The 24902-nt window shown below is 43.7% G+C and overlaps 1 protein-coding gene across 4 annotated transcripts; it reads left to right on the plus strand.

The window, feature by feature from the left end:
- Window positions 1–5089: 5089 nt before the first annotated feature.
- Window positions 5090–24839, plus strand: IKBKG (inhibitor of nuclear factor kappa B kinase regulatory subunit gamma). Of its 4 annotated transcripts, none has more exons than XM_079958723.1 (15): window positions 5090–5235; window positions 5716–5943; window positions 8690–8898; window positions 9095–9193; window positions 9406–9579; window positions 13136–13197; window positions 14506–14568; window positions 19897–20008; window positions 20122–20240; window positions 21117–21269; window positions 21361–21457; window positions 22753–22902; window positions 23038–23180; window positions 23607–23665; window positions 24068–24839. In XM_079958723.1, exons 2-15 carry the CDS (start codon window positions 5760–5762, stop codon window positions 24223–24225), a joined length of 1782 nt encoding a protein of 593 aa, XP_079814849.1. In that variant the 5' UTR covers window positions 5090–5235; window positions 5716–5759; the 3' UTR covers window positions 24226–24839. The 4 variants fall into 4 exon arrangements, with proteins under 4 accessions (XP_079814849.1, XP_079814851.1, XP_079814852.1 ...); XM_079958725.1 differs by having other exon boundaries at window positions 20125–20240; XM_079958726.1 differs by having other exon boundaries at window positions 8693–8898.
- The last annotated feature ends 63 nt before the right edge of the window (window positions 24840–24902 follow it).

Genomic DNA, 24902 nt, shown 5'->3' on the forward strand with positions numbered 1-24902 from the left:
CATCTCTATACCGGCTGCTTGGCAGCCAGAAATTCCCTAACTCGACAAGTTGTTTGGCAGCAGGCAGACATTCTACAGCTTTTATTGCACCCTTGCAGCAAGAGTTGCACCTTTCCGTGCTATTTTTGTAGAAAACGAGGTGCTGGAACTCACCACGAACGCCTCCCTCTTTCTCTTAGAATAGCAATGGAACCCGCCTGAGAAGGGCCAGAAGTGAGTTCTAGCAAGTTTCCCCTGGGGAAAAGCCCTGCCAGAGCTCAAAGCAGAGGAGCTGGGTCAGAAGCAAAAGGTTGCAGCCTTATCTTTTGAAAACACCCTGGCCTCCTTCCAGATACAGGCTGGTATTTTGACATACGGTACTTCTTGCTGATATGCACCTATGAGTTGAAATGCACATGGCACCCATAGTCTAGCTGCTTGTTCATTTATTGTTTTCTTTTATATCCCACCTTTTCACTATAGAGCTCAAGGTGGCATACATGGCTTTTCCCCTTCCAACAATCCCGTGAGGTACATTAGGTTGAGAGATCAGGAGTGCCAACTTGGCCTGTGACAGTGGGTGCCCGGGGCTGCGGGTGCCATGCATGGCCCTGGCACCTAAATTCATGGGGAATTTTGTGTTCAGGGGCCCAGGGAGTTCTCACCTATCTGAGAGATGCTAACTGGCCCACGATTAATCAGAAAGCTTCATAGCTGAGCAAGGAGCCTGAGTCTGCCTGGCCTACTTGGCCTGCCAATGGGCTCTGTATCCCCATATTGAGCTCCAAGTCATACAGCTGAATCCATTAACAGAAGATGTGAACCACTAGGGATAAAAAGTTAAAATAACCACAAGATGATAGAACCATAGAATTTTAGTGTCTGAAGGGACCATGGAAATCATTGAGAAGAAGCCCCTGCTCAGTACAGTCGTACCTTGGTTCTTGAACAGAATGCGTTCCGGGAGTCCGTTTGACTCCCGGAACTGTTTGAAAACCAAGGCGTGGCTCCCGATTGGCTGCAGGAGTGTCCGGCAGCCAATCGGAAGCTGCGCTGGACATTCAGCTTCCGAAAATTGTTCGAAAACTGGAACACTCACTTCTGGGTTTTGATCGTTCGGGAGCCAAGGCATTTGAGATCCAAGGTACAACTCTAGATTCAGGTAGGCAGCCGTGTTGGTCTGACGCAGTTGAAATAAATATTTTTTTAAAAACATTATCTAGTAGCACCTTAGAGACCAACTAAGTTTGTTCTGGGTACAGTAGTACCTCGGGTTACATATGCTTCAGATTACAGACTCAGCTAACCCAGAAATAGTACCTCGGGTTAAGAACTTTGCTTCAGGATGAGAACAGAAATCGTGCAGCAGTGGCGCAGCAGCAGCAGGAGGCCCCATTAGCTAAAGTGGTGCTTCAGGTTAAGAACAGTTTCAGATTAAGAACAGACCTCCGGAACGAATTAAGTTCTTAATCCGAGGTACTACTGTATAAGCTTTCGTGGGCATGCACACTTCTTCAGGTATCTGAAGCTTATACCCAGACAGAGCAAACTTAGTTGGTCTCTAAGGTGCTACTGGACAATTTTTATTTTTTATTTTTAAATTTCAGGGTACAACTGTATAAGAATCTTGTAACCACACTATCCCTGGCAGATAGCCATCCCATCTTTGCTGAAATACCTCCAGTAAAGGAGAGCCCACGACCTCTTCAGGCAGTCTGCTCCATGGATAAACAACTTTGACTATTAGGCAATTTCTCTTAATAGCCTAAATCTGCTTCCTTACAATTTTCTTCCATTTGCTCTAATCCTGTTCTCTGGAGCAACAGAGAACAATTCAACTCCGTTTTCTACATAAAAGCTATTCAGATCTTTGAAGATAGCTACCACATCTCTCCTTAACCTACTGTTACAAGCTTTGGGTGTTAGGGTTTGTGGGTGCAAGGCACCCATAATTTTTAGAGTGAGTAAATTAATAAATGACTGAAGACTTCCGCTGGGTGCCAGATGAAATTTAGCCGTGTTAAAATGAAAGCTGAATCAGTTTCCTAGCCAGGAATCCAACTATGTTTGCTAAGGCTTGAAGCCTTAATGTGCAAACTATTTTATTTAACCTCATAATAATACCCTTTTGAGATCACCGGATGTAATGTTTCTTGGCACTCTATAAGGAGTGGTGGGTGAATTTTGTATTTACTGCAATACAGTATGTAGCATTTTTTAACCCCCATAGGAATGAATATGGGAAGAAGTAATTAATATGGGAAGAAGTAAAGGTAACAGAGACGTAATTGGGGTAGGATTTAAATATGTTGCCGGCCTGGAGGCATCCCAAATGTGTGAGGTATGCATGGGATAGGCCTTTTTACTTGGCATGATAATATATGCAGTTGGCTTACCTACCTAGCATTACATGTACACCAGACATGGCTGTATATATTTTAGTTGTGAGTTTGACCAGCTTGATCACTGTGAATGAAAAATCTGTGCTTTTGGCTCTCCAACTGCTGTTAGACTCCCATAATCCCTTACCACAGGTGCTGGTTCTCCAGGTACCTGGGTTCTTGAGAACCTACAATATTTCCCATGAAGGGTCCAGGCACCCACAGATTGCGGCAGTGGGCACACGATGTCACCATGCTGCATGGTGTGTGCATGTGACATCACATGCTGCGGGATGTGCTGACGTTGCACGCACACGCCCCACAACATGGTGGTGTCATGTGCACGCACCTCTGCGGCATACACAACCCCAGCATGCACGGTTGCAGAGCCAAGCCAGCACGCCTCTGCTGGCTGGGGCTGATGAAAGTTGTAGTTCATCATCCCTGGACTCAACACAAGAATGCTCACATTTGTTGGAGTGCCTGTGGGTGGTTCTCTAGGAGGGTAATTCATAGTGGAATGAAACAACAGTTTTGGATAAATTCCAAAATCTAGGAGGGTAATTCATAGTGGAGTGAAACAACAGTTTTGGATAAATTCCAAAATCCAGAGCAGAGCAATTATGTTTATTAGGCCAACAGGAATGTCATAAAATAGTGAGCTAGCTGGTGAGTCATTTCAGACCTAATGAATTATTTCACTTTCATCATGATGTTATTGTTTGCCATGTGTGGTGTTGAAGCCAGATATCCTCAGGTGGTGCAGAGGCTGTGAACATATTACAATTTACTCTGGTCTGCTCCCATTGCACGTGCATGAAAAAGGTTGTGTAAAAAAGGTAGTGTAGAAAAGTTTGCATAAAAAAGGTTGTGTAACAAGAAAAATGGAGATAGACATAAACACTTTCAGTTTCATTTCTCTCCAGTGAAAACCATTTCCTCCAAGCTACCCTTTGCCTCATGGGAGGAGGGGCTCCCAATCCCCTGCTGTCAAGCTCAGAGTAACTGCTTTGTTAATCACCTAATACTGTACAGAGCTTTCCAAACTTTTAATGTTGGTGACACACTTTTTAGACATGCATCATTTTATGGCACAGTGATTCAGTTTTACTAGCAAACCGGAGGTTAAACTAACCCATTTCCAGCCCCAGGAGGAGCACAGGGAGCATTCATGTGACACACCTACACACTGCAGCTGACACACTAACGTGTCACAACACAGTTTGGAAAGCTCTGTTCTATTTACTTTATCCTAAACCTGGGGAAAGGACTGTACAGTAGTTCAGTGGTAGAACATTAAAACCTATTGGGAAGTAAGAACACACAATTGGGATTCAATATGACCTTAACAGATTGGAGAACTAGACCCAAACTAACACAAGGAATTTCAATGTAAGGTTCTGCAATTAGGTAGGAAGAATCAGCTGCACAAATATAAGATGGGGCACACTTGGCTTGCCAGTAGTACATGTGATCTAGGGGTCTTAGTAGACCACAAGCTTAACATGAGTCAACAGTGTGGTGCAGCAACAGGAAAAGTGAATGCTATTCTAGGCTGCATCAACCAAAGTATAGTGTTCAGATCAAGGGAAGTAATAGTACCACTCTATTCTGCCATGGTCAGACCACATCTGGAATACTGTGTCCAGTTCTGGGCACCACAATTTAAGAATGAAATTGTCAAGCTGGAACATATGTAGAGGAGGGCAACGAGGATGATCAAGGGTCTGGAAACCAAGCCTTATGAGGAATGGTTGAGGGAGTTGGAGATATTTAGCCTGGACAAGAGGAGACTGTGATGAGATATGATAGCCATCTTCCAAAGATGGAACAAACTTGTTTTCTCCTGCTCCAGAGGGTAGGACTTGAACAAATGGCTTCAAGTTACAAGAAAGGAGATTCCGACTAAACATCAGGAAGAGCTTTCAGACAGTAAGAGCTGTTTGACATTGAACGAGACTCCCACAAGAGGTGGTGGACTCTCCTTCCTTGGAGATTTTTAAGCAGAGGTTGGGTGGCCACCTGTCAGGGATGCTTTAGTTGAGATTTCTGCATTGCAGGGGTTTGGACTAGATGACCCTTGGGGTCCCTTCCAACTCTACAGTTCTGATTCTATGAATCAACAGGATTTTCCTTTGAGAAAACATAGTTAGGATTGGGCTATAAAGCTGGAATCCTAAACGGGGAAAGGACTGTTCAGCACTTCAGTGGCAGAGCACCTTTTTTGCACACAAAAAACCCCTGGTTCAATTTCCAGCATCTTCAGGTAGGTCTGGGATTGTTCCCCATCTGAAAATCTGGAGGGCCGTAGAGAGTAGTGATGGCCCAATGGTCAGACTGGTATAGGGCAACTTCTGATGCTCCTAACATGCTCACTAGGAAGCAATTGCGCAGTGAGACATCTGAATACAACATGCTTAGGACTGCACTGTAACAGCCCAGAGGTTTCACACGTTTACTGAGAAATACATCCGAGTTCAATGGGGCTTATTATGCAGGCTAAGCACGCCGGAAGTCCCCGGCAGGGCAGTCTCGCCTCGGAGGGCCTCCGTCTACGTCACTTCCGCCCTGCGCCTCTCCTCCCGACATCCCTTTCGAAGAGGCAAAGCAAACGGCGAACCCGGAAGGAGGAAGCGGCGCCGGGGCGGACGAAGTGGGCTCCGAAGCTGAGGCGCGGCTCGTCCCCGCGGCCCCCCGGGCTCGCGCCGCTGCTCAATCCCCGGAGGGCGAACCCGGAAAGAGGCCCGAGCCTCCGGCGGCCCCGGAGCAGGCAGGCGGCCGGCCTGCGGAGCCCCTGGCGGCGCCGGTCTCTCCTGCCGGGAAGGACTTCAGGTCATCCAACAAGCTTGGGGGCGAGGCGGAGACTTGAAGCCAGGTCTGCTGCGTCCCCGTCCCCCCCCGCGCTCACTCTTTGAAACTCAGGAATCCGATTTTCTCTCCCCCACCTCCCCGCCTCTTGGTCAGGCGCTGAAAGGCTGCTTCTCTCTATGGCAGGAGATTTTGCCCTATTTCTAACTATGATAAGCCCAGGCCTGGGCAGCAACATTTTGCGGGTTGGTTTGATTAAATGCTGCTCTATTGCAAAATGAAAATAAAACAAATCTTTCCATATAGAATGCCATGATGTCAAGAAAGAAGTGTTCTAGCGTAGCCTTTTCCCTGGCATACTGATTTTCTGCGTGCAGGGAATGCTTTTGTTTGTTTGTTTATATATATGGAGAAGCATTCAGTTGTATGTGCCTCCACCTACAATGTAAAGTGGTACAGCCCAGGTATAGGCAGCTTATCCCAACAGTTCTTTTATCTCCAGCTGATGACCTGTAGCTCAATAGATTTCTGTATTTGCTTTTTAAAGGTTTCCGTCTTGACCATTCTCTCCACTCCCCAGAACCTATCTGAATGAGTACAGCCCAAGGGGGCTGGAGTTGTGACATGGTACAACCAGGCGGATGCCCGGGTAATGACTGTGGCATGATGGGCGATGATTCCTCTCTGGGCAAAGCTGCCACCATTCACCTTCCAGCTGAGCTGGCAGGTCATGAGGTTGTGCAGCACTTTCTGGCTGAGAACAGAGATCTCAAAGGTGAGGACCTGGTGAACTGAGTTGGGCATGCAGCTCTGCGTAGAAAATAATCAGTTGGATTGTTGAAATGTTCACTTTTTAAATTCCAGCACTCAGTTTGAACTCAGTGCATGATTTCCACCATGAGTGTTTCTGTGACTGGGTGCTGTCAGAGTAGGTGGCTCACTTGTTGTTGTTTAGTCGTTTAGTTGTGTCCGACTCTTCGTGACCCCCTGGACCAGAGCACGCCAGGCCCTCCTGTCTTCCACTGCTTCCCGCAGTTTGGTCAAACTCATGCTGGTAGCTTCAAGAACACTATCCAACCATCTCACTTGTCATCCCCTTCTCCTTGTGCCCTCCATCTTTCCCAACATCAGGGTCTTTTCTAGGGAGTCTTCTCTTCTCATGAGGTGGCCAAAGTAATTCTAATGAGGTGGCTCACTAGAAGTGTTTAAATCAGAATTCTGCAACTTAGTGTCCTCCTGATACTTTGGACCCAAACGCCCATCATTCTTAACTATTGGCTGTGCTGGCAAGGGCTAATGGGAGTTGTAATCCAGCTTCTCAAGGGTACCATGTTTGAAAACATTAGTTTAGATTGATCAGATTCTATATTCTCACTTTTGTTAACTTCAGTAGCGCCAGATACATTTGTGAAGTAAAACTCTTGAAGTGGACTTAATGGGATTTGACTCCTGGGAGTGATGTGATGGGTTCAAACTGATATAGCTAAAGTTTGTTCAGCTTGTTTATTTCATTTCAGTACTGGCCAGTAACCAAAATTCTCTGGGCTGTTTACAATAAAATATATACCGTATTTTTCGCCCCATAGGACGCACTTTTTCCCCTCCAAAAATGAAGGGGAAATGTGTGTGCGTCCTATGGGGCGAATGCAGGCTTTCACTGAAGCCTGGAGAGCGAGAGGGGTCGGTGCGCACCGACCCCTCTCGCTCTCCAGGCTTCGCGCAGATCTCCGCAAGCTGTGGGAGCCCACGCTGGGCTCCCGCGGCTTGCGGAGAGTTGCCTGCATGCCAAAGGCTGGGCATGCTGAGCTGGGGCTGATGGGAGTTAAGAGTCCAACAACACTCAGAGAGGGTACATATTCCCCATCCCTTCTCTGAGTAGTTGCTGTTTTTCCATGCCAGAAAAGGACTTATTCATGCATTTGTTTTAAGGTCCAGGTTTAATTTCATTAGAGATTCCAAAAAGTCCTCCATCCCTAAAACCATTTTGGGATATGCAGGAATATCTTTGTAGCTCTTATTTCCTAGCACGGGTGGTAAAATGTGGTAGAGAAGAGGTGTTTCAGCCACCTTTGGTAGAATCAGTATCTATAGCGCAGGGACAAACGAGTAAAGTGGGTGGGTGTTGTTAAATCACAACTGATTTGCAGGTGGCAGTAGAAGTATATTAATGCTGATTTTGCTGTGGAACTGGCCTATGAAATACTGTTTATAAAAACAGAAATTAAAAAGCAAGCTAAAAGCAGTGGCTTTTGAATCTAAAGTAATTGAAATCTTGCATACCTAAATTACAGCTGTCTGTTCATTTTTAATTATGTTTTTATTTATTTTCATGGTACAGAAGATAAATTTTGAGAAAACAATTGTTACAACAGTAAACAACAAATAACTTGTCCTGACAAAATTACAGACTTTAATCATGCCATGTGCTGAAGTTTCATTTGATTACTCTTAAGAGATCACATCATATTTTCACATGAGTGCTGGGTGGATTCCTGCCACAGTCTGAACAATTTATGTATTCAATAAATTCTAACCCTTCAGTTCAAAAATATCCTGAGCAAATTTACTTCAGACTGACTTCTTAGTTCTTAGAATGACAGAATAGGTTATTATATACTACTAAAACAGAGAACGGGGACGCAGGTGGCGCTGTGGGTTAAAGCCTCAGCGCCTAGGGCTTGCCGATCGAAAGGTCAGCGGTTCGAATCCCTGCGGCGGGGTGCGCTCCCAGCGCCTGCCAACCTAGCAGTTCGAAAGCACCTCCGGGTGCAAGTAGATAAATAGGGACCGCTTACCAGCGGGAAGGTAAACGGCGTTTCCGTGTGCGGCTCTGGCTCTGGCCAGAGCAGCGATGTCACGCTGGCCACGTGACCCGGAAGTGTCTCCGGACAGCGCTGGCCCCTGGCCTCTTAAGTGAGATGGGCGCACAACCCCAGAGTCTGTCAAGACTGGCCCGTACGGGCAGGGGTACCTTTACCTTTACCTTAAAACAGAGAACAGAGAATTCTAGGAGTGTAGACTCTTTTTGCAGAACGGAAGTAAGCAATGGCTTGGATTACATGTAATGCTATGTAAGCCAAATCACAGTTTAACACAAGTGAGCAAACTCTTCCACTGCTTTGCTCCTCCGTTATTTTGTTGATGCACTGCACCAAGCCATTGTTTTCCAAACTTGGGCTCTTGGTTTAGCTTTCCCAAGCAAACCACAAGCTGTCAGCCAAATATGCAATTCTATGATTCTGTGTTTCTAACTGTAGGAGAAACCTTAGCTTAGCTCACCTCAGCAGCAAAATGACTGCAGAGGAGCAAAGCAGTCGTAGTCTGCAGGCCCTTGGCTCGCTTGCACAAAGCCATGGTGTGGCTCAGCATTGCATGTGAACAAGGGCTTTGACAGAAGGCACACCTTTCCTTATGCATCTTCATTCAGTCCCATAAGCAGACGGAATGGAATGATTCCTTTCCTTGTGGAGAAGCAGGCACATTGATCCCACAAACATCCCTTGTCTCTGTTCTGCTGGTAGAAGCTATCCGACAAAGTAACCACATGCTGCGGGAGCGCTACAAGGAGTTCCTGCAATTCCAGGCTTCCCACAAGGAGGAGAAGGAGTTCCTCATGCTCAAGTTCCAGGAAGCCCGACTTGTGGTGGAAAAGCTGCACTTAGAACGCACGGGGCTGAAAAAGCAGTTGGAGCAGGCTGTCCAGGAACTGGAGAGACTGAAGGAGCAACTGGTAAGAGGGAGGGCTGAAGTGTTGAGGTGGGGGCGGGCTCCCTTCAATGCCTCTATCCCATGGTTCTGTTTAAGGGCAGCTCCTCTGACAAAGAAGCTGTGTGTGTTGACATCATGGACCGAGGAGAACCAGGAGAAGCAGTGAAACAATTTTAGTTATTTTATGTGTATCACATTTTTTGCTTTCCTGCTCACAGACAGTATCTCAGCCATTTCCCAAAGAGAAAGAGATCTCTGGAGCACAAGAGGAGCCAGACACTGTGACCCTTACTCAAGGAGAAGCTGTACTTGCTCTGGTAAGGAGAAGCATTGTGTAGCTAGGTGAGTGGGTGTAGTCTGAGCTTGTCCCGAAGAAATAATACAAGTCACACAGCTATCAAAGCTACACACACACACACATACGTTCTTATCTTGTAGATTGTGCTGGGAGGGTTGGACATTGGATCACAATGGTTGATGTGTTGTAAATTTTCAGTTGTGGTTATGCACTTTCCTCTCCCTTTTCCAGGTCCCTGAGATGCCACAGCAGAAAAAGGAGAGGCTGGAGGAGGATTTGAAGGAGCTCCAGGAAGCCAACCAGGTCTTGCAGAAAGACAAGCTGGCATTGCAGGCTGAGATCTGTGCACTGCAACAGGCAGTGAAGGGCACCTCGCCCACAGAAAAGCCTGCAGTAAAGATGAAGGTGAGAGTCGGTGGGGGAAACAACAGAACATGTGAAAGGGTCACGGGTAGGCAATGGAGACAAAGCTCCTATGGAGTTTAGAATAGGGGTGTAACTGTTTGCCTGCAATCCTTCCGTTCTCACCTGCAACCCTGGCACCCCCTTCTTAGGGTCTTTCAACATTGAAAATTGGGCCGTTGAGGCTTAACAAAGATAGATTGAAAATAAATTTTATTGTATAAAAAGGAAATTAGCATACTTATTAATGTTGTTGAACAGAATCAATAAACAATATATTGATGGTAGGCTAAGTTTAAAGCCACTACAAATAGTAAGAACTATTTGTCTTCAAAAAGCATGCCTTGGAACACATGAAAAACCAGCATGCAGTGCAACTGGTCAGCCTAATAGTGGAGGGAGAAATATGTTTGGCTGAATGAAGGGAAGGGGATGATCTATCTCAAGGGGTGAAGGTGGTAAGAGAAGGGATACTCGTGAGAGCTTTTAGAAAGGGAAGGGGACATTGTCAAGAGGAGGAAATGAGTTTGGACCGTGATTAAGTGAAGCTCTGGGAAAGTTTTTAAAGTATGAATTGGAAGTGGATGGGGGACTTTGGGGCAATGGCTGAGAGTAAAGATTCCATTCTTGCAGTGGGTAGCTATGGGAAGGAGAATATGAGATTCTGAGGAGAAAAAGCAACAGAAGAAGAAAAGAGCAGTGCAAGGGGACGAAGGAAAGTATAGTGGTACCTTGGTTTACAAACTTAATCCGTTCTGGACGTTCTTAAACCAAAACTGTTCTTAAACTGAGGCGCGCTTTCCTTAATGAGACCTGCTGCTGCCAGTGCCCTTCCACCATTCGGCTTCCGTTCTTAGACCGAGATAAAGTTATCAAACCAAGACACTATTTCCGGTTTTGCGGAGTTTGTAAACCAACTTGTTCTTAAACTGGACTGTTCTTAAACCGAGGTACTGCTGTAGATCTCTCCAAGAAACAGGGAACTGATTGGGCTCAAAAGCAGGAAATAGGAGAAGAGTAAAGAGTAAAGGTTTGGCCAGCTGATGGGCTTTCTGAGAGGAAGGGGGACAATATTTGTCCTTAGTTCTGTGAGGTGGCTGCTTGATGTATTGGAGTTGAGGAAGGAGAAGGGCAGACGAAAGTCTACAGGAGAGTTCCTGGACAGGAAAATGATGTCCCTTTGGGATCCAAAAGATTCCTTAGCAACAAGGAATCTTTTGGATCCCAAAGGGACATCCCAAATGTGAAAAGCATTTCCTTTTAAAACTCGTTGGCCTTAAAAAAGAAGAAGAAGAAGAGTGGCAGTGAGTGGGAGCGAAGCGTTTTTAAATGGTGATAACCAGGAAGTGGTCTTCCTAAACTTTGGAGAATTGGCTTCCAAAAATGCATTGTTCTTCTGCTGTGCCAAGTGAAGGAGAGATGGATAGCATAGCTCTTGGGCTCTTCTGGCAGAAGCCTCAGGCTATTGAAACCTCTTGATTTTAAATATTAATTAATTTTCCATACCACCCTACATCTGACTATCACTGGACAGTTTACAATATAAGAACACAGAAATACCTTCAATAGTAACAAATAAACTACACCCCCCCAAGTTAAAAGGCCTTGGATTTTTAATTTTCCAAAAGGAGAAGGCAAATGTTTTCGCCTGGTGCCAAAAGATATGTAACAAAAGTGTCAGGCGAGCCTCCCTAGGAAGAGCATCCCACAAGCAGGAGCCACCACAGAAAAGGCCCACTTTTGTGTTGCTACCCTCAGGACCCCTCATGGAGGAGGCACATGAAGTTCATATGGGGAGAGTCAGTCCTTGAGGTACTTCGGTCCTAAGCCATTTAAGGCTTTATAGGTCAAAAACAGCAGTTTGAATTGGGCCCGGAAACTAATTGGCAGCCAGTGCAGTTGGGGCATGATTGGAGTTACCGTATTGGCCTGAATATAAGCCGCACCCGCAAATAAGCCACACCTTTAAAATTCAAGAAAAAAATTTAAAAGGCAATACCCAAATATAAGCCGCCCTCTTAAAATTCTGTAGGCACTCACATCTTTTCCGTTTTACCATATGTCTCTTTCAGCAGCCATATTATAAAAGCCAATTTTCATAAGGTCGCAAGTTTAAACCGCACTCTAACTTTTCATGGTTGGAAATTGGAAAAAAAAGTGTGGCTTATATTTGGGCCAATATGGTATATACTTAAACCTTCTTGCCCCAGTGAGCAACCTGGGTGCTGAATTCTACACCACTTGAAGTTTCCAAATTGTCTGCAGATTATTATAAACTCTAATAATCTAGTTTACTAGAGCAAGACAACCAAAGTTAGGATAGTGACCTGAAACACAGGCCCAAATGAGGGTCTGAGTGAGTGATTTGATGCAGGGAAATATACTGGAAAACATCCATGTTCCTGCACTGACATCTGCATGCAGATCTAGCAATCATAAGAATTAGTGTTTTCTGACAAACGGTAAGTCCAGTTGTGGCAGAAACTTCTGCTGCCCCAGTGGGAATCCACAATTACCAAGCTCAAAGTCAGCGGTCTGCAAACTTTTTCAGCAGGGGGCCGGTCCACCGTCCCTCAGACCTTGTGGGGGGCCGGACTATACTTTGGGGGGGGGGGAAATGAACTAATTCCTATGCCCCTGAGATACATTTTAAATAAAAGCACACATTCTACTCACGTAAAAGCACCAGGCAGGCCCCACAAATAACCCAGAGATGCATTTTAAATAAAAGGACACATTCTACTCCTGTAAAAACACACTGATTCCTGGACCGTCCACGGATTTAGAAGGCGATTGGGCTGGATCCAGCCCCCAGGCCTTAGTTTGCCTACCCATGCTCTAAGTCCATGTGACGTCCTGGCACAATGGATACAGCAGCAGAGAAGCTCCAGGACCACCCACAGTATAAGAACTGTGGCTACTTGTCCACTTGTTTAGCAATCAAACAGATGTCAGTTAGGCACATCCTCTCCTTCCACCAGCACTGTCCTGGTAGGGATGCAGGTGGGTCACCAGCTGAAGCTGATGGAAAGCCCTCTGCACCACTAAGCCCACCTGAGCCTCAGGCGACAGCAAAGGATCCAGAAGTACCCCCAAGCTGCATCCCTGCTCCTTCTGAGGAGTGTGACCCCATCAACAGCAGGCCACCTCCCAGCCATCTGGTCTAGGGAACCGCCCTCTAACAGTGCCACAGTCTGATCTGGATTGAGCTTCAGTTTGATTAGTGAGAGAAGGAAGAATTGGCATTTTAGGTGATCATTTCTTGGCTTAACACTAACAGGAATCTGGTGAAAAGTACAACTGATAAGGGAGGAAGGCAAAGATTTAGAGTGAAGGGGATGGCAGTCAGCGCAGTCAGCAGGACACATTGCAACTCAGCTTGCTTATCTATGCCTTGTGAGAGTTACAATAAAGGAATCTCTGTTCTTGTCTCTCCCAGCCAAAACAAAAACATCCTTCTCAGATACAGGCTATCATTCTTAAAGCAAAATCTGGATTTTGGGGTGTTCCATAACATATTGAATCTGGTAAAGATTAACTTATCTGGTTACCTTTCCAGGAGAATGGAGTTGCAGAAGAACAACCTGTGGAACTGGAATCCTTGCAGGGCTCGGGGGCCAGGTAAGAGCCCCCTAGCATGGAGAAACCAAGAGAATGGTCCTTGGGAAGCCAGACCATATGTGCACCTATTTATTTTATGTTATCAAATTTATAATAACAGACTTATACACTGCCTTTTAGTCAAGTGGCCCAGGTAGTTGCAATAAAATATTAAAAACATTACAAAATAACTAATACCGAAAATAGCCAAAGGAGCACATTTGTAAAATCAGCATAATCTCATATGAACCCGAATAAAACAGATCAACAAACGTTTAAAAGTCTGGGGAAATAAAAAGGTGTTTCTGGCACTAGGCTAAGACAACAAGATAATGCCTGCCAGGCCAGCCTTTCTAGGGACAGCGCCTCCAAAGCAGGCTGCCAGTCCAGGGTCTTTTCCCCAGTAAACATCTGTAATGTCTTAGAATGGTTAGGGGAACCTGGAGAGGGGCACCTGGTGATCTCATGGGATGCTCCTGTTTATATGCCTGGAGTTCATTTCAGGATGCTTCCACGTTGCAGGCTTTTGTCTAGTGGTACACAGTACCCATTACTGACTGTTAGATAAGAAAAAATGAAAGAAGCAAGCCCAGCTTTTTCACCAGGTACAGTGGAACCTCAGTTGTTGAACGTAATCCATCCTGGAGGATCTTTCGACTTCCGAAATGTTCAACAACTGAGGCACAACTGCTGGTCAGCAATTTCCTTTTAAAAAATGGAGAAACACGTCTTGGAAGCCATTCAACTTCCGAGGCGTGTTTGAAATCAAAGATTTCACCTCCGGGTTGTTAGTGTTCAGGTTCCAAATTGTTCAGCTTCTGAAGCGTTCAGCAACTGACGTTCCACTATAGAATTAAGTCACCTAGGCAGTTCAGACTGAAACCCAGCATAGTTGTACTTTTGTACCAATAACCTATTGCAGAGCTTTCCAGGCTTTTCATGCTGGTGACACACTTTTTAGACATGCATCATTTCGTGACACAGTAATTCAGTTTTACTAGCAAACCAGAGGTTAAACTAACCCCTTTCCAGCCCTGGGAGGAGCGTGGGGAACGCTCGTGTGACACACACTGCAGCCGACAGTGATCACAGCCGAATGTGATTGCCAGCCTTAGTCTCAGAAATCTCATTCTGCACAAAACTCTGGAGTTACCAAAGCCCAGCTTGGCATATGACTAAATGTCAAAGCCAAGACTTAGTGGGCTGGTGTTCTGTGGCTAGAGATTTGAGAGTGTTTGCAACTGGCTGAGAGTTGATGCTGCAAATTAGGTTGTGTGGTTTTTTTTTTTTTTTGCAAACTCACAGTGCATTACCTTTCTTTCTTTACAGAAATAGTTCTGGTCAGGACCAGGCTGAAGAGCTATGCAAGAGGCTGAAGGAGGTAGAGGATGAGTAAGTTCATGATAATATGCTTATACTTTCCCAGGTATGTCCAGCCAGGCAGGCAGAATGTTGGAAGACATCTAGGGAGTGAAACTTACAGATGTTGGCAGGTAGTGTGTTTTGAGGAGGGGAGAGCCCATAAAGGAGATGTCCATGAATCTGGCTGTTAGTTAGTACAATGAGAGGAAGTCACAGCTGGGGCTATGTAAAAGTCATTTGGCAGGATTTGATCCAGGGAAGCCTCCTTCCACTAAATGAGGCCAAGTGCCCGCCATTTATGTGGCCTGGTCCCTGAAGCAGGTGGGAGGAGTAACTCAATATTGGTTAATCCCTGCCAGAATGGGCAGAATCCATGTGGCCAGGAAATTGAGGATGGGATGGTAAAATAGTTACTTCTGAGCCAGAAGCCACTGCAAAGTTATTAGCAGTTACTGAGGTGGTAAACTTGCATTTGAGCTGCACCAGCTCACACTGCATGTATGGATTTCATATAATGAAATGCTCATTATATGAACCTACCGCCAGGAAGAGGACTTGGCTAGAATTTCTCTTTGTGATACATTATTTTCTCTGTGCTGTTCATTTATGGAGGAGTGTGCATTCTTTTTTTTTTTTAATAAATTTTTATTAAAAAAATTTCCATGAAAAACTCCAGTCATATCAATTTACACATCACATATTTTAGCTTATTGGACCTCCCTCAACTTCTCTGACAATCATTCGTAGTTCGAATCCTATCTTCACATTCCTTAATTTTAATATTGCCATTAAACACTATATTTCTGACCTTATTTGCTTTCTAACAATATTCCTTGTATTTTCACAAAGCTTCTTTAAAGCACACTAGCGTTGTACAGTCCTCACATACAGTTTTCAAATACTCCGTAAATTTTCCCCAGTCCTCAAAAAACCTGTGATCCTTTTGGAATCTGATTTTCCCAGTTAATTTATCCAGTTCTGCATAGTCTGTTAATTTTGTCCTCCATTCTTCCAAAGTCGGTACTTCTTCTTGTTTCCATTTTTGGGCCAACAGTATTCTTGCTGCGGTGATTGCATACTGAAAAAGTTTACAGTCTCTCCTATTTATGTCCATTCTTGTTATTCCCAGCAGAAAGGTTTCTGGTTTCTTAACAAAGCTATATTTTAGCATTTTCTTTAGTTCATTATATATCATCTCCCAGAACCCCCTTACTTTCTTACAATCCCACCACATATGCATGAATGTACCTTCTTTCTCCTTACATCTCCAACATTTGTTACAAGTTTTGTACATTTTTGCTAATTTTACTGGTGTCATATACCACCTATATACCATCTTCATAACATTTTCTTTCAATGTGACACATGCTGTAAACTTCAGGTTTTCATTCCATATTCTTTGCCAATCATCCATTTCTATGTTATATCCTAAATCTTTGGCCCATTGAATCATGACCACTTTTACTTCCTCATCCATTGTATGCCATTCCAACAGAATTTTATACATTTTGGAAATTATCTTACAATCATTATTGACAATTTCTGTTTGAAATTTTGAATCTTTTTCTTTGTACCCTTTTTCTTTCACATCCTTTTTAAACATTTCACTTATTTGATAGTAGTGCAACCAATCATAAACATGTTCTCTTACTTGTTCGTATGGTTTTAATCTCCACTTCCCCCCTTCCTTCACCACCAAATCTCCATAGGTAATCCAGTCGTTTCTCATATTAATTTTTTTGACACCTATAACCTCTAATGGGGATAACCAATGTGGGACCCCCATTTCTAATATATTTTTGTATATAGAATTCAAATGGGAATTCCCGGAAGGGATCTCCTTTACTTATAAAAACAAGAGACATCGACTGACCAGCCCGGGGGAGATAGGCAAGTTCCAGAGAAAGTATAAAGAATTGACAGCAGAAGAAGAAGAAGAAGCCAAAGGAGCAACCGGAGGTGTGGATGTAAAGATGAAAAATGGAAGACAACTGGATGAAGAGGAGGAAGAAGAAGAAGAGGAAGAAGAAGAAGAGGAAGAAAGATTATAATAACTTAGGCAAAAATTTTATATTTATTAATTGGAAACAACATGGCTCTAAAGATATGGAATTGGAATGTGAATCGTCTGAACGAAAAGAAAAAACGAAATAAGGTGGAACAATTTTTAAAGAAGAAGAATTTAGATATAATTTGTATGCAGGAGACACACGTGGCAAAGAGACACAGGAAAATTTTGATTAATAAAAGACTTGGAAATGAATTTATATCTTCAGACAAAGAAAAAAAGAGGGGAGTGATTTTGTATGTAAAAAGTAAAATTGAAGCCCAGCAAATTTTCAAGGATGACGAAGGAAGAATCATTGCAGTTCAAATGAATTGGCAAGGCGAAAAAATAATGATTGTCGGGATCTACGCACCTAATGGAAATAAAACTGATTTTTATAAGAATTTAGAAGAAAAGCTGTTGGAATTTGCAGATCAAAAGATAGTTGTGATGGGAGATATGAATGGGGTGGTGTCTTCAGAAATGGACAGATTAAGGAACAATGGATCGAAAGAAGGAAAACTACCCAAAACTTTTTTTGAAATGGTTAAAAATTGCAACTTAATAGACATTTGGAGGTTAAGACACCCGTTGGAAAAACAGTTCACATATTATTCGGAACCAAATCAGTCAATGTCCAGAATCGATCAAATTTGGATATCAAATGAATTAACTCCAAGAATTCTTCAAGTGGAAATTCAACCGAGAGTTATCTCAGATCATAGTCCCATTAAATTAGAACTTAAAGGCTTTGAAGAAAGAACATTTAGATGGAGAATGAATGACTATCTACTAGATGACCCAAAAGTTGTGCAAGAGGCACAGAAGAAATTGAAAGAATATTTTGAAGATAATTGTAACAAAGGAACGAAGATGAGTACAGTTTGGGATGCAAGCAAGGCGGTGATGAGAGGGTTCTTTATACAACAGAATTCGATCAAAAAGAAAAACAGAGAGAAAGAAAAGAAAGAAATTTTAAAACAAATTATGGAAAATGAACAAAAATTGATCAAGAAACCAAATAACGTAAGAATTAAACAAAGTATTAAGGTTCTACAAACTCAATTTGCAATGATAATAAACAAGGAAGTGGAATGGAACATCAAAAAATTGAGACAAAAGAACTTTGAATTCGCAAATAAATCAGGAAAGTGGCTTGCTTGGCAGATCAAGAAAAGAAAGGAGCAAAACACAATAAATTAAATTGAAATGGGAGGAGAAGAGATGACTAATCCTAAAGATATCAGAAAAGGATTCCTGGACTTTTATAGACAATTGTATAAACGAAAAGAAAAGAACAACACGAGAAAAATAGAAAGATATTTAAAAGAGAAAGAGGTGCAAAAGATCCCGACAGAAGCACAAGAAAGGCTGAACACCCCAATTGATATAGAGGAGATGAAGGCGGCGATAAAAAAATTGAAGAATGGGAAAGCCCCAGGACCAGATGGTTTTACAGCAAGGTATTATAAAGATACCTTGGATACGCCTAGGACTTGCCGATCGAAAGGTCGGCGGTTCGAATCCCTGCGGCGGGGTGCGCTCCCGCTGCTCAGTCCCAGCGCCTGCCAACCTAGCAGTTCGAAAGCACCTCCGGGTGCAAGTAGATAAATAGGGACCGCTTACCGGCGGGAAGGTAAACAGCGTTTCCGTGTGTGGCTCTGGCTCGCCACGTGACCCGGAAGTGTCTCCGGACAGCGCTGGCCCCTGGCCTCTTAAGTGAGATGGGCGCACAACCCCAGAGTCTGTCAAGACTGGCCCGTACGGGCAGGGGTACCTTTACCTTTACCTTTATTATAAAGAATTGGGAACAACCCTAATGTTACCACTGAGAGAAGTAATGAACAACATATTAAAGGAGAGAGAAATTCCAGAGACGTGGAAAGAAGCATTTATAACCTTTATTCCAAAAGAAGATGCGGACTTAACTCAAGTAAAGAACTACAGACCAATCTCTCTATTAAACACGGATTACAAAATTTTTGCAGGAATAATTGCAGAGAGATTAAAAAAGGTTTTACAAGAAATCATTCATGAAGATCAAGCGGGTTTCCTTCCTGGCAGACAGATGAGAGATAATGTGAGGAATGTCATAAATATTTTAGAGTATCTGACAGCCAGGAATGAGAAACAAGCAATGTTGATGTTTGTGGATGCCGAAAAGGCATTTGATAACGTATCATGGGACTTTATGTTGAAAAATATTGAACAGAGGGAAATGGGGAATGATTTCTTTAATGGAATAAAGGCAATATATACGGAGCAAAAAGCGAAGTTGATAGTGAACAATATGATAACAGAAGAAATTAAAATTTCTAAAGGTACCAGACAGGGTTGCCCGCTATCACCATTATTATTCATAATGGTCCTTGAGGTTTTTTTAGATTCAATAAGGAAAAATGAAAGCATAAAGGGGGTGACAGTAGGCCAAAACCAATATAAAGTTAAAGCCTTTGCTGACGACTTAGTTTTGATGGTGGAAGAACCGATGGGGACTGCAGCCGAGATACTGGAGGAAATTGAAAAATTTGGAGAGGTGGCAGGTTTTATAATAAACAGGAAGAAAACCAAAATTATAGCCAAAAATATGGAAAAAACAATGATGGAAGTATTGCAACAACAAAGGAGGAGTGTGCATTCTTGAGTCCCCACCTATAGTGTGAGGTGGTGCAACCGAGACCCAGGATTATTACCTCAGTGAGGAAAATATTTTAGAGCAGGGCTGCTGGAATCTCTGGCCTCCCAGGGGTTGTTGGATTACAGTTCCCATCATCCCTGATCATTGGCTTTGCTGGCTGGAGCTGTTGGGAGTCAAACAATACTTTGAGGGATAAAGGTTTCCCATCAGTGCTTCAGAATGCGTGTGCATTAACAGAATCATCAAGTCATGACAGAATCATACTTTCCCCCTCCCCCCCAACCTTGTGTAAGGACTGTCAGTGGAAGCATGAAGACAATAGCAATTTAAATCTTGGGGGCTGAAGAATGGCAGGTGAAAGGGTAGCAAATGTATAGTATTTGCAACACCCAAAGCAATGGAAGGTTTTGGAGTATGGAGTGTTGAGGTGGATGCTACTATCCCTCAGAATAATGAGCATTATTGGGTAAATCCTAGGATGAATGTCCTATCCACAAACAACCCCTCCTCCCCCAGTGTAGCTTTGGTAGATCATAACTAGTATATTTTGGACAGGACATCAAGGGTTTGCTACTGAGTGATGGAACCTGTAGTGGCTAGTAGTGAAGTAGAGTAGAGGACATGCTATCTTGTGAAGTTCAACAGCTGCACATTTTATCATTCCCACCCCCAGGAGTTCAGCCCTTCGTCAAGAGCTGGCATCAGCCAGAGAGGAGCTCATGCGTCTGGCAGCATGGGAGCACGAGACCCAGCAGCAGCTACAAACACTGAGCAAGCAGTTGGAGGTGAATTGTCACTCTAGTATGAAAATCTTGTTCCCACAAGCTTCACAGGTTCCTGTCTGTCCCACTTCACAGGTACTGACTGACCTGTGATCTGTCTCCCACTCTCATTACAGCAGGCTGGGGAGGACAAGGCCTCAGTAAAGGCTCAGGTGACTTCCTTGTTGGGGGAGTTGCAGGAGAGCCAAAGTCGCCTGGAAACCTGCACACAGGAAAAGAAAGAGCTGGAGGAGAGGTGAGTCACGCAGGAGACTTGTGTGGTCAGGCTGTGTGGTTGGCAAGTGGCTGGAGGGAGGCCTTTTTGCCTGCAGTGATGCAGACATTATGAAACAATGAGCTGGGCCTGCTCTGTGGGACAGGGAGATTGGCTCCACTGTCTTTTCCCTCCAAGCATACTGACCTCAAACTGGAAGAGATCATGTGACGTCCTTTGTGCAGCAGGGGTCTGGATGTGTCCTGTACCTGGTGCCCTAAATCTGGAACAGCCACATTTGCTTGATTAGCTCATGCCTCTGTGAAAAACACTAGGTGTTTTGAATACCAAAATCAAGACCCAGTCTCAGAAAAATATAGGAGACAGCTTTGATCCATTAGAACGGGCAGTCCATTAGAGTGGAAGCCTTTTTTTTTCTTCCAGTGGTTAGGTATCAAACCAAAAAGCAAGTTGGGAACTGCTGCTGGCCTTCCATGTGCTTTCTCAGTGTATGGGATCACAAAAATAATGACAAAAAAATGTTGAAGAGCTGGGGATGCTTCTTTGATATTTTCACCTCTGTCACTTGCCTTGGTGAAGAGGTCGGCCGGTTGCTTCTTCAGGAATGCAAGCAGCTATGATGGAAAGGTCGGAGAGAACCCCACCCTCAGTTACATGCACATCCTCAACAGTGGCCCACTTTCCATGTGAAGCCACAGAAGAGGATGACAGCACCGAGTGTTACGATGAAGAAGATTCAAGGAGTTGCGTAGAAAACCTATTGAATCAAACAATGCTGGATCTAGTGCTGTCATGGTACATATTTTCTGGGGTGAAAAGGCAAGGGTAATTCTGTCTACCCAGGAAATCTTGGCTAGCAGGTAAAGAGCTGTATTTGTCTTTTCTGCTGTGCTACAGGGTCCGTGCAGCTGGTGAAAGACTCCAACATCTTGAAAAGGAGGCTGAAGCCCGCACCAAACAGCACAGTGTGCAAGTCGATCAGTTGCGCCTGCAGGTGCAAAATCTAGAAAGTGCCTTGCGAGTGGAGCGGCAGAGCGCCACAGAGGAAAAGTGAGTGAGAGGATGGGAGAGCCAAGAGCCTGGGGGATTTAGCCCTGTGGCAAGTACCTATAAACTGATCTATTCCCTCTCTCCTCTATAGGAGAAAATTAGCTCAGCTGCAGGTGGCCTATCACCAGCTCTTCCAGGAGTATGACTCTCATATCAAAGCCAGTCTAGAAAATGAGAAGTGGAGCCAGGTGGGAGAAATGATGCTTTGTAATGAAAACCTTAATTCTATAAAGGGTCCCTTTTCCACTTTGTCTTGGTGGGGGCGGGGAGGTAGATTGAGATGTCATGCTTCATTTTTCCTCTAGCAACATGCAGCACCTGATACTTTTTAGAGCTGCCCCATTTCTTCCAACCCATCAGAGTTCCGGTTTTCTCATTTTTCCTGGCATTTGTAAAGCATTTGCCCCCCATTCCTGTGTTGGGGTGGCTAATACATGACCACAGACCATATCTAGTCCCTTAAAATAAGTTTAATAATAATGACGGTTCCCATGTGTCCCATGCCAAAAGTTGCTTTAGGGCCCCCAGCCCCTCAAATCTGTCCCTTAAAAATAAATAAATACTATACTGATAATTCTTGTTTATCATTTGCAATAAAGAAATTTGTGCCCAAAGTTGGTTTTAATTCTTAAAAAATACTGACAATTCCTATGCTCTGATGCCAAAAGCGCCCCAATTGCTTTTTTTAAACTTGAAAAAGAAAACAGGTGGCAAGCCCCATGTCAAATGATCATCGTACTCTTATTAAATTTAGTAATAATGAGTGACAAAAATGGTTTAAAATGGGGGTCATTTATTGAGGGGTCTTTTGGAAGGCTTACCTTCTTTTGCAACAACTTTACACTTCAGCCTTGGCTCCTAGAGGGTTGGTCATTGTGGCCCTGGGCCTGAAAAACTTTAGCCACCCTTGTTCTATATAGTTTAAAAAGGTTTGGAAGGGGCAGTATTTTATTTGATAAAATAGTAATAAGAATGATTTCCTAGTTGTATGGCTTGTGGCGGAGTGGGTTCTCCAGGTACAAAAACAAAAAGGTATGTGTATATATTGTACCTTAAAGACCAACTAAGTTAGTTCTAGGTATTAGTTGGTCTTTAAGGTATTAGTTGGTCTAGGTATTTATTTGGTCTTTAAGGTGCTACTGGAAGGAATTTTTTTATTTTGTTTTGACTATGGCAGACCAACACGGCTACCTATCTGTAACTGTATATATTGTGTTTATGTATCAGTCACACTAAAGTCAGAAAGAAATTTACAATATTTCCAAAGTAACTATAGTGGTCTGTTGTACTAAATATAAATGCATACCCTTTGTATACCTTTTTTAAGAGTAATCCCAAGAAACTTAATAGACTTTAGTCATGTTAAAAATCAAAACAGGGCAGTCTTAGCCTGATTTAATTAATTTAGAACCACTGGCATGCAGTCCCCAGCAGAAAGTTGCCTACAGTGCTGTAGCATTATTGAACTCTGTCCCCTCCTCAGGGTTTGGATGTGCGGGCTGCTGAACTGTCTGAGCAATTACAGCAGGCTGAAGAGGCTCTGGTGGCCAAGCAGGAACTGATTGACAAGCTGAAGGAGGAGGCTGAGCAGCACAAGGCTATCATGGAGACTGTGCCAGTGCTCAAGGCACAGGTGAGCAGGGAATTAAGTTTGCCATGGGGAAGTAGCCATGCTGGAAAAGGGATTGGTGTGTATGTTTGTGGCAACCTGGGGAATGTGAGTAGTGCAGTAAGAGGTAAAGTAGCTGTCACCCTACTTTTTATTCAGGCTGATATCTACAAGACAGACTTCTTGGCAGAGCGTCATGCTCGGGAAAAACTACATGAACAGCGAGAGGCCCTGCTGGAGCAAGTTGCTCAACTGCAGAGAGATTATGAAAAGCTGCAAGCAGAATCTGAGGGAGTCAGACGGTGAGTAGGGGATGGATGAAAACACTGACACACCTAGAATGTAGTAGTTTGTCCACATCAGCTGTGGTGTTGGTATCTGTGTTAAGCTTCTTTTGATTTTGGGCAAGGTATGAAAGTGGTCTGTAGCCAAAGGCAACGAACCTTACACAGTGGTACCTTGGGTTAAGTACTTAATTCGTTCCGGTGGTCTGTACTTAACCTGAAGCACCACTTTAGCTAATGGGGCCTCCTGCTGCCGCCGTGCCACCAGAGCACGATTTCTGTTCTCATCCTGAAGCAAAGTTCTTAACGCAAGGTACTATTTCTGGGTTAGCGGAGTCTAACCTGAAGCGTCTGTAACCTGAGGTACCACTGTACGTCTTTCACTTTTCCTGGGAAAGGGTTAGTATTACAAATAAACTGAATTGTGGTTCTCTCCCTAAACAGTTCTCTGATGGAAGAGATGAGGAATCGCCATTCAGAAATGCGGCCACAACCTCAGCCAGGTGTGTTTTAGTGTTGCTTATCCTTAAGAGAAAAAAATCAGTTCACACACAAGCATACTGCTTATGTTATTTCTAATCAATTTGGCTTGTTTTAAGAATTCCTTTAAAAAAACCAAAAACTTTATTGCCTGCCTTTATTTATTGCTGGTTAACCATTCTGGCATCTTGAACCTGCTGTCATCTTTCCACAAGTGTGGCATATATTCCTCCTAAGCATCTAGTATTGTGGTTTTTAAATATACTCCAAGCATCCTGAAGAGATTTGTCCTTCTTGATTCCCTCTTCTGCTTTCTTGAAGGAACTTACAGCCATGAGAACAAATGTGAAGTGTCATCACTGCTAGCATGAGGGAGTAAATATACTGGTGCATGCAGACTGACTGTACTTTTCTTGTCCTTCCAGGTTTCCTGAGGGGTCCTGCCCCATTCCACCCCCAGCTTCTAACAGTGAGAAGACAAAGCCTTGCTGAAGAACCAATTGAGTTCTCTTGTCCCAAGTGCCAGTACAGGGCTCCAGACATGGACACTCTACAAATCCACGTCATGGACTGTATCCAGTGACACTGTTTGAGGAAGGGAATGAGTGTTCCATTCTGTGGTATCATTTTGTTGCCTTAAGCCAAACCAGCAGTACAGCTAAGAGTTTACCTTGGAGCAAAGATAATTGACTGTTTCCTCCCTACCTGTATGTCATTAACTTTTTTCCTTCTATGAAAATGGTAAAGCCTGCTGCTGTCCTCCTTCAAAGCCTGGCTACCATAGCCATGGGGTTTTCACTGTTTTAGGTTTGTGTGAAATAATGTGTTTGATCTACTGTATGTCAAGAGGATTCAGCCACCCCTTTAACATAACAAACAATACATATCTCGGTAGCTCTTTTAAGGGTGCTTCTCCATGAAGACTGCTCATTCTTGCTTTCTCTAAGTGCCTCACAAGATACAGGAAGAATCCTCCAAGCTACATACCCTAACTGTGCCTTACACATTTCCTTAGCCAAGCTGTGATGAGGAAGCCCATGCAATAGAGAAAGAGAATAGTTTATTTCTTTTGCTTTCCAAGAGGTATGCCCAGTTGAAACTGCTTATTGGGGTTAGTTACCAGTGTTTCTACAGTATGAAGAGTCACCATACGACTCCTACTTTCTCTAAAGTCAATTAAAGTAAAGTTCAAGATCAGCAATGACTTTTCTACTTATACCCGGCATATTCCCTCCTCTGTTAACAGTGTGTAAGTACTTC

This window comes from Podarcis cretensis (assembly GCF_951804945.1).
Source record: "Podarcis cretensis genome assembly, chromosome: 17".
NCBI classification, from domain to species: Eukaryota; Metazoa; Chordata; class Lepidosauria; order Squamata; family Lacertidae; genus Podarcis; species Podarcis cretensis.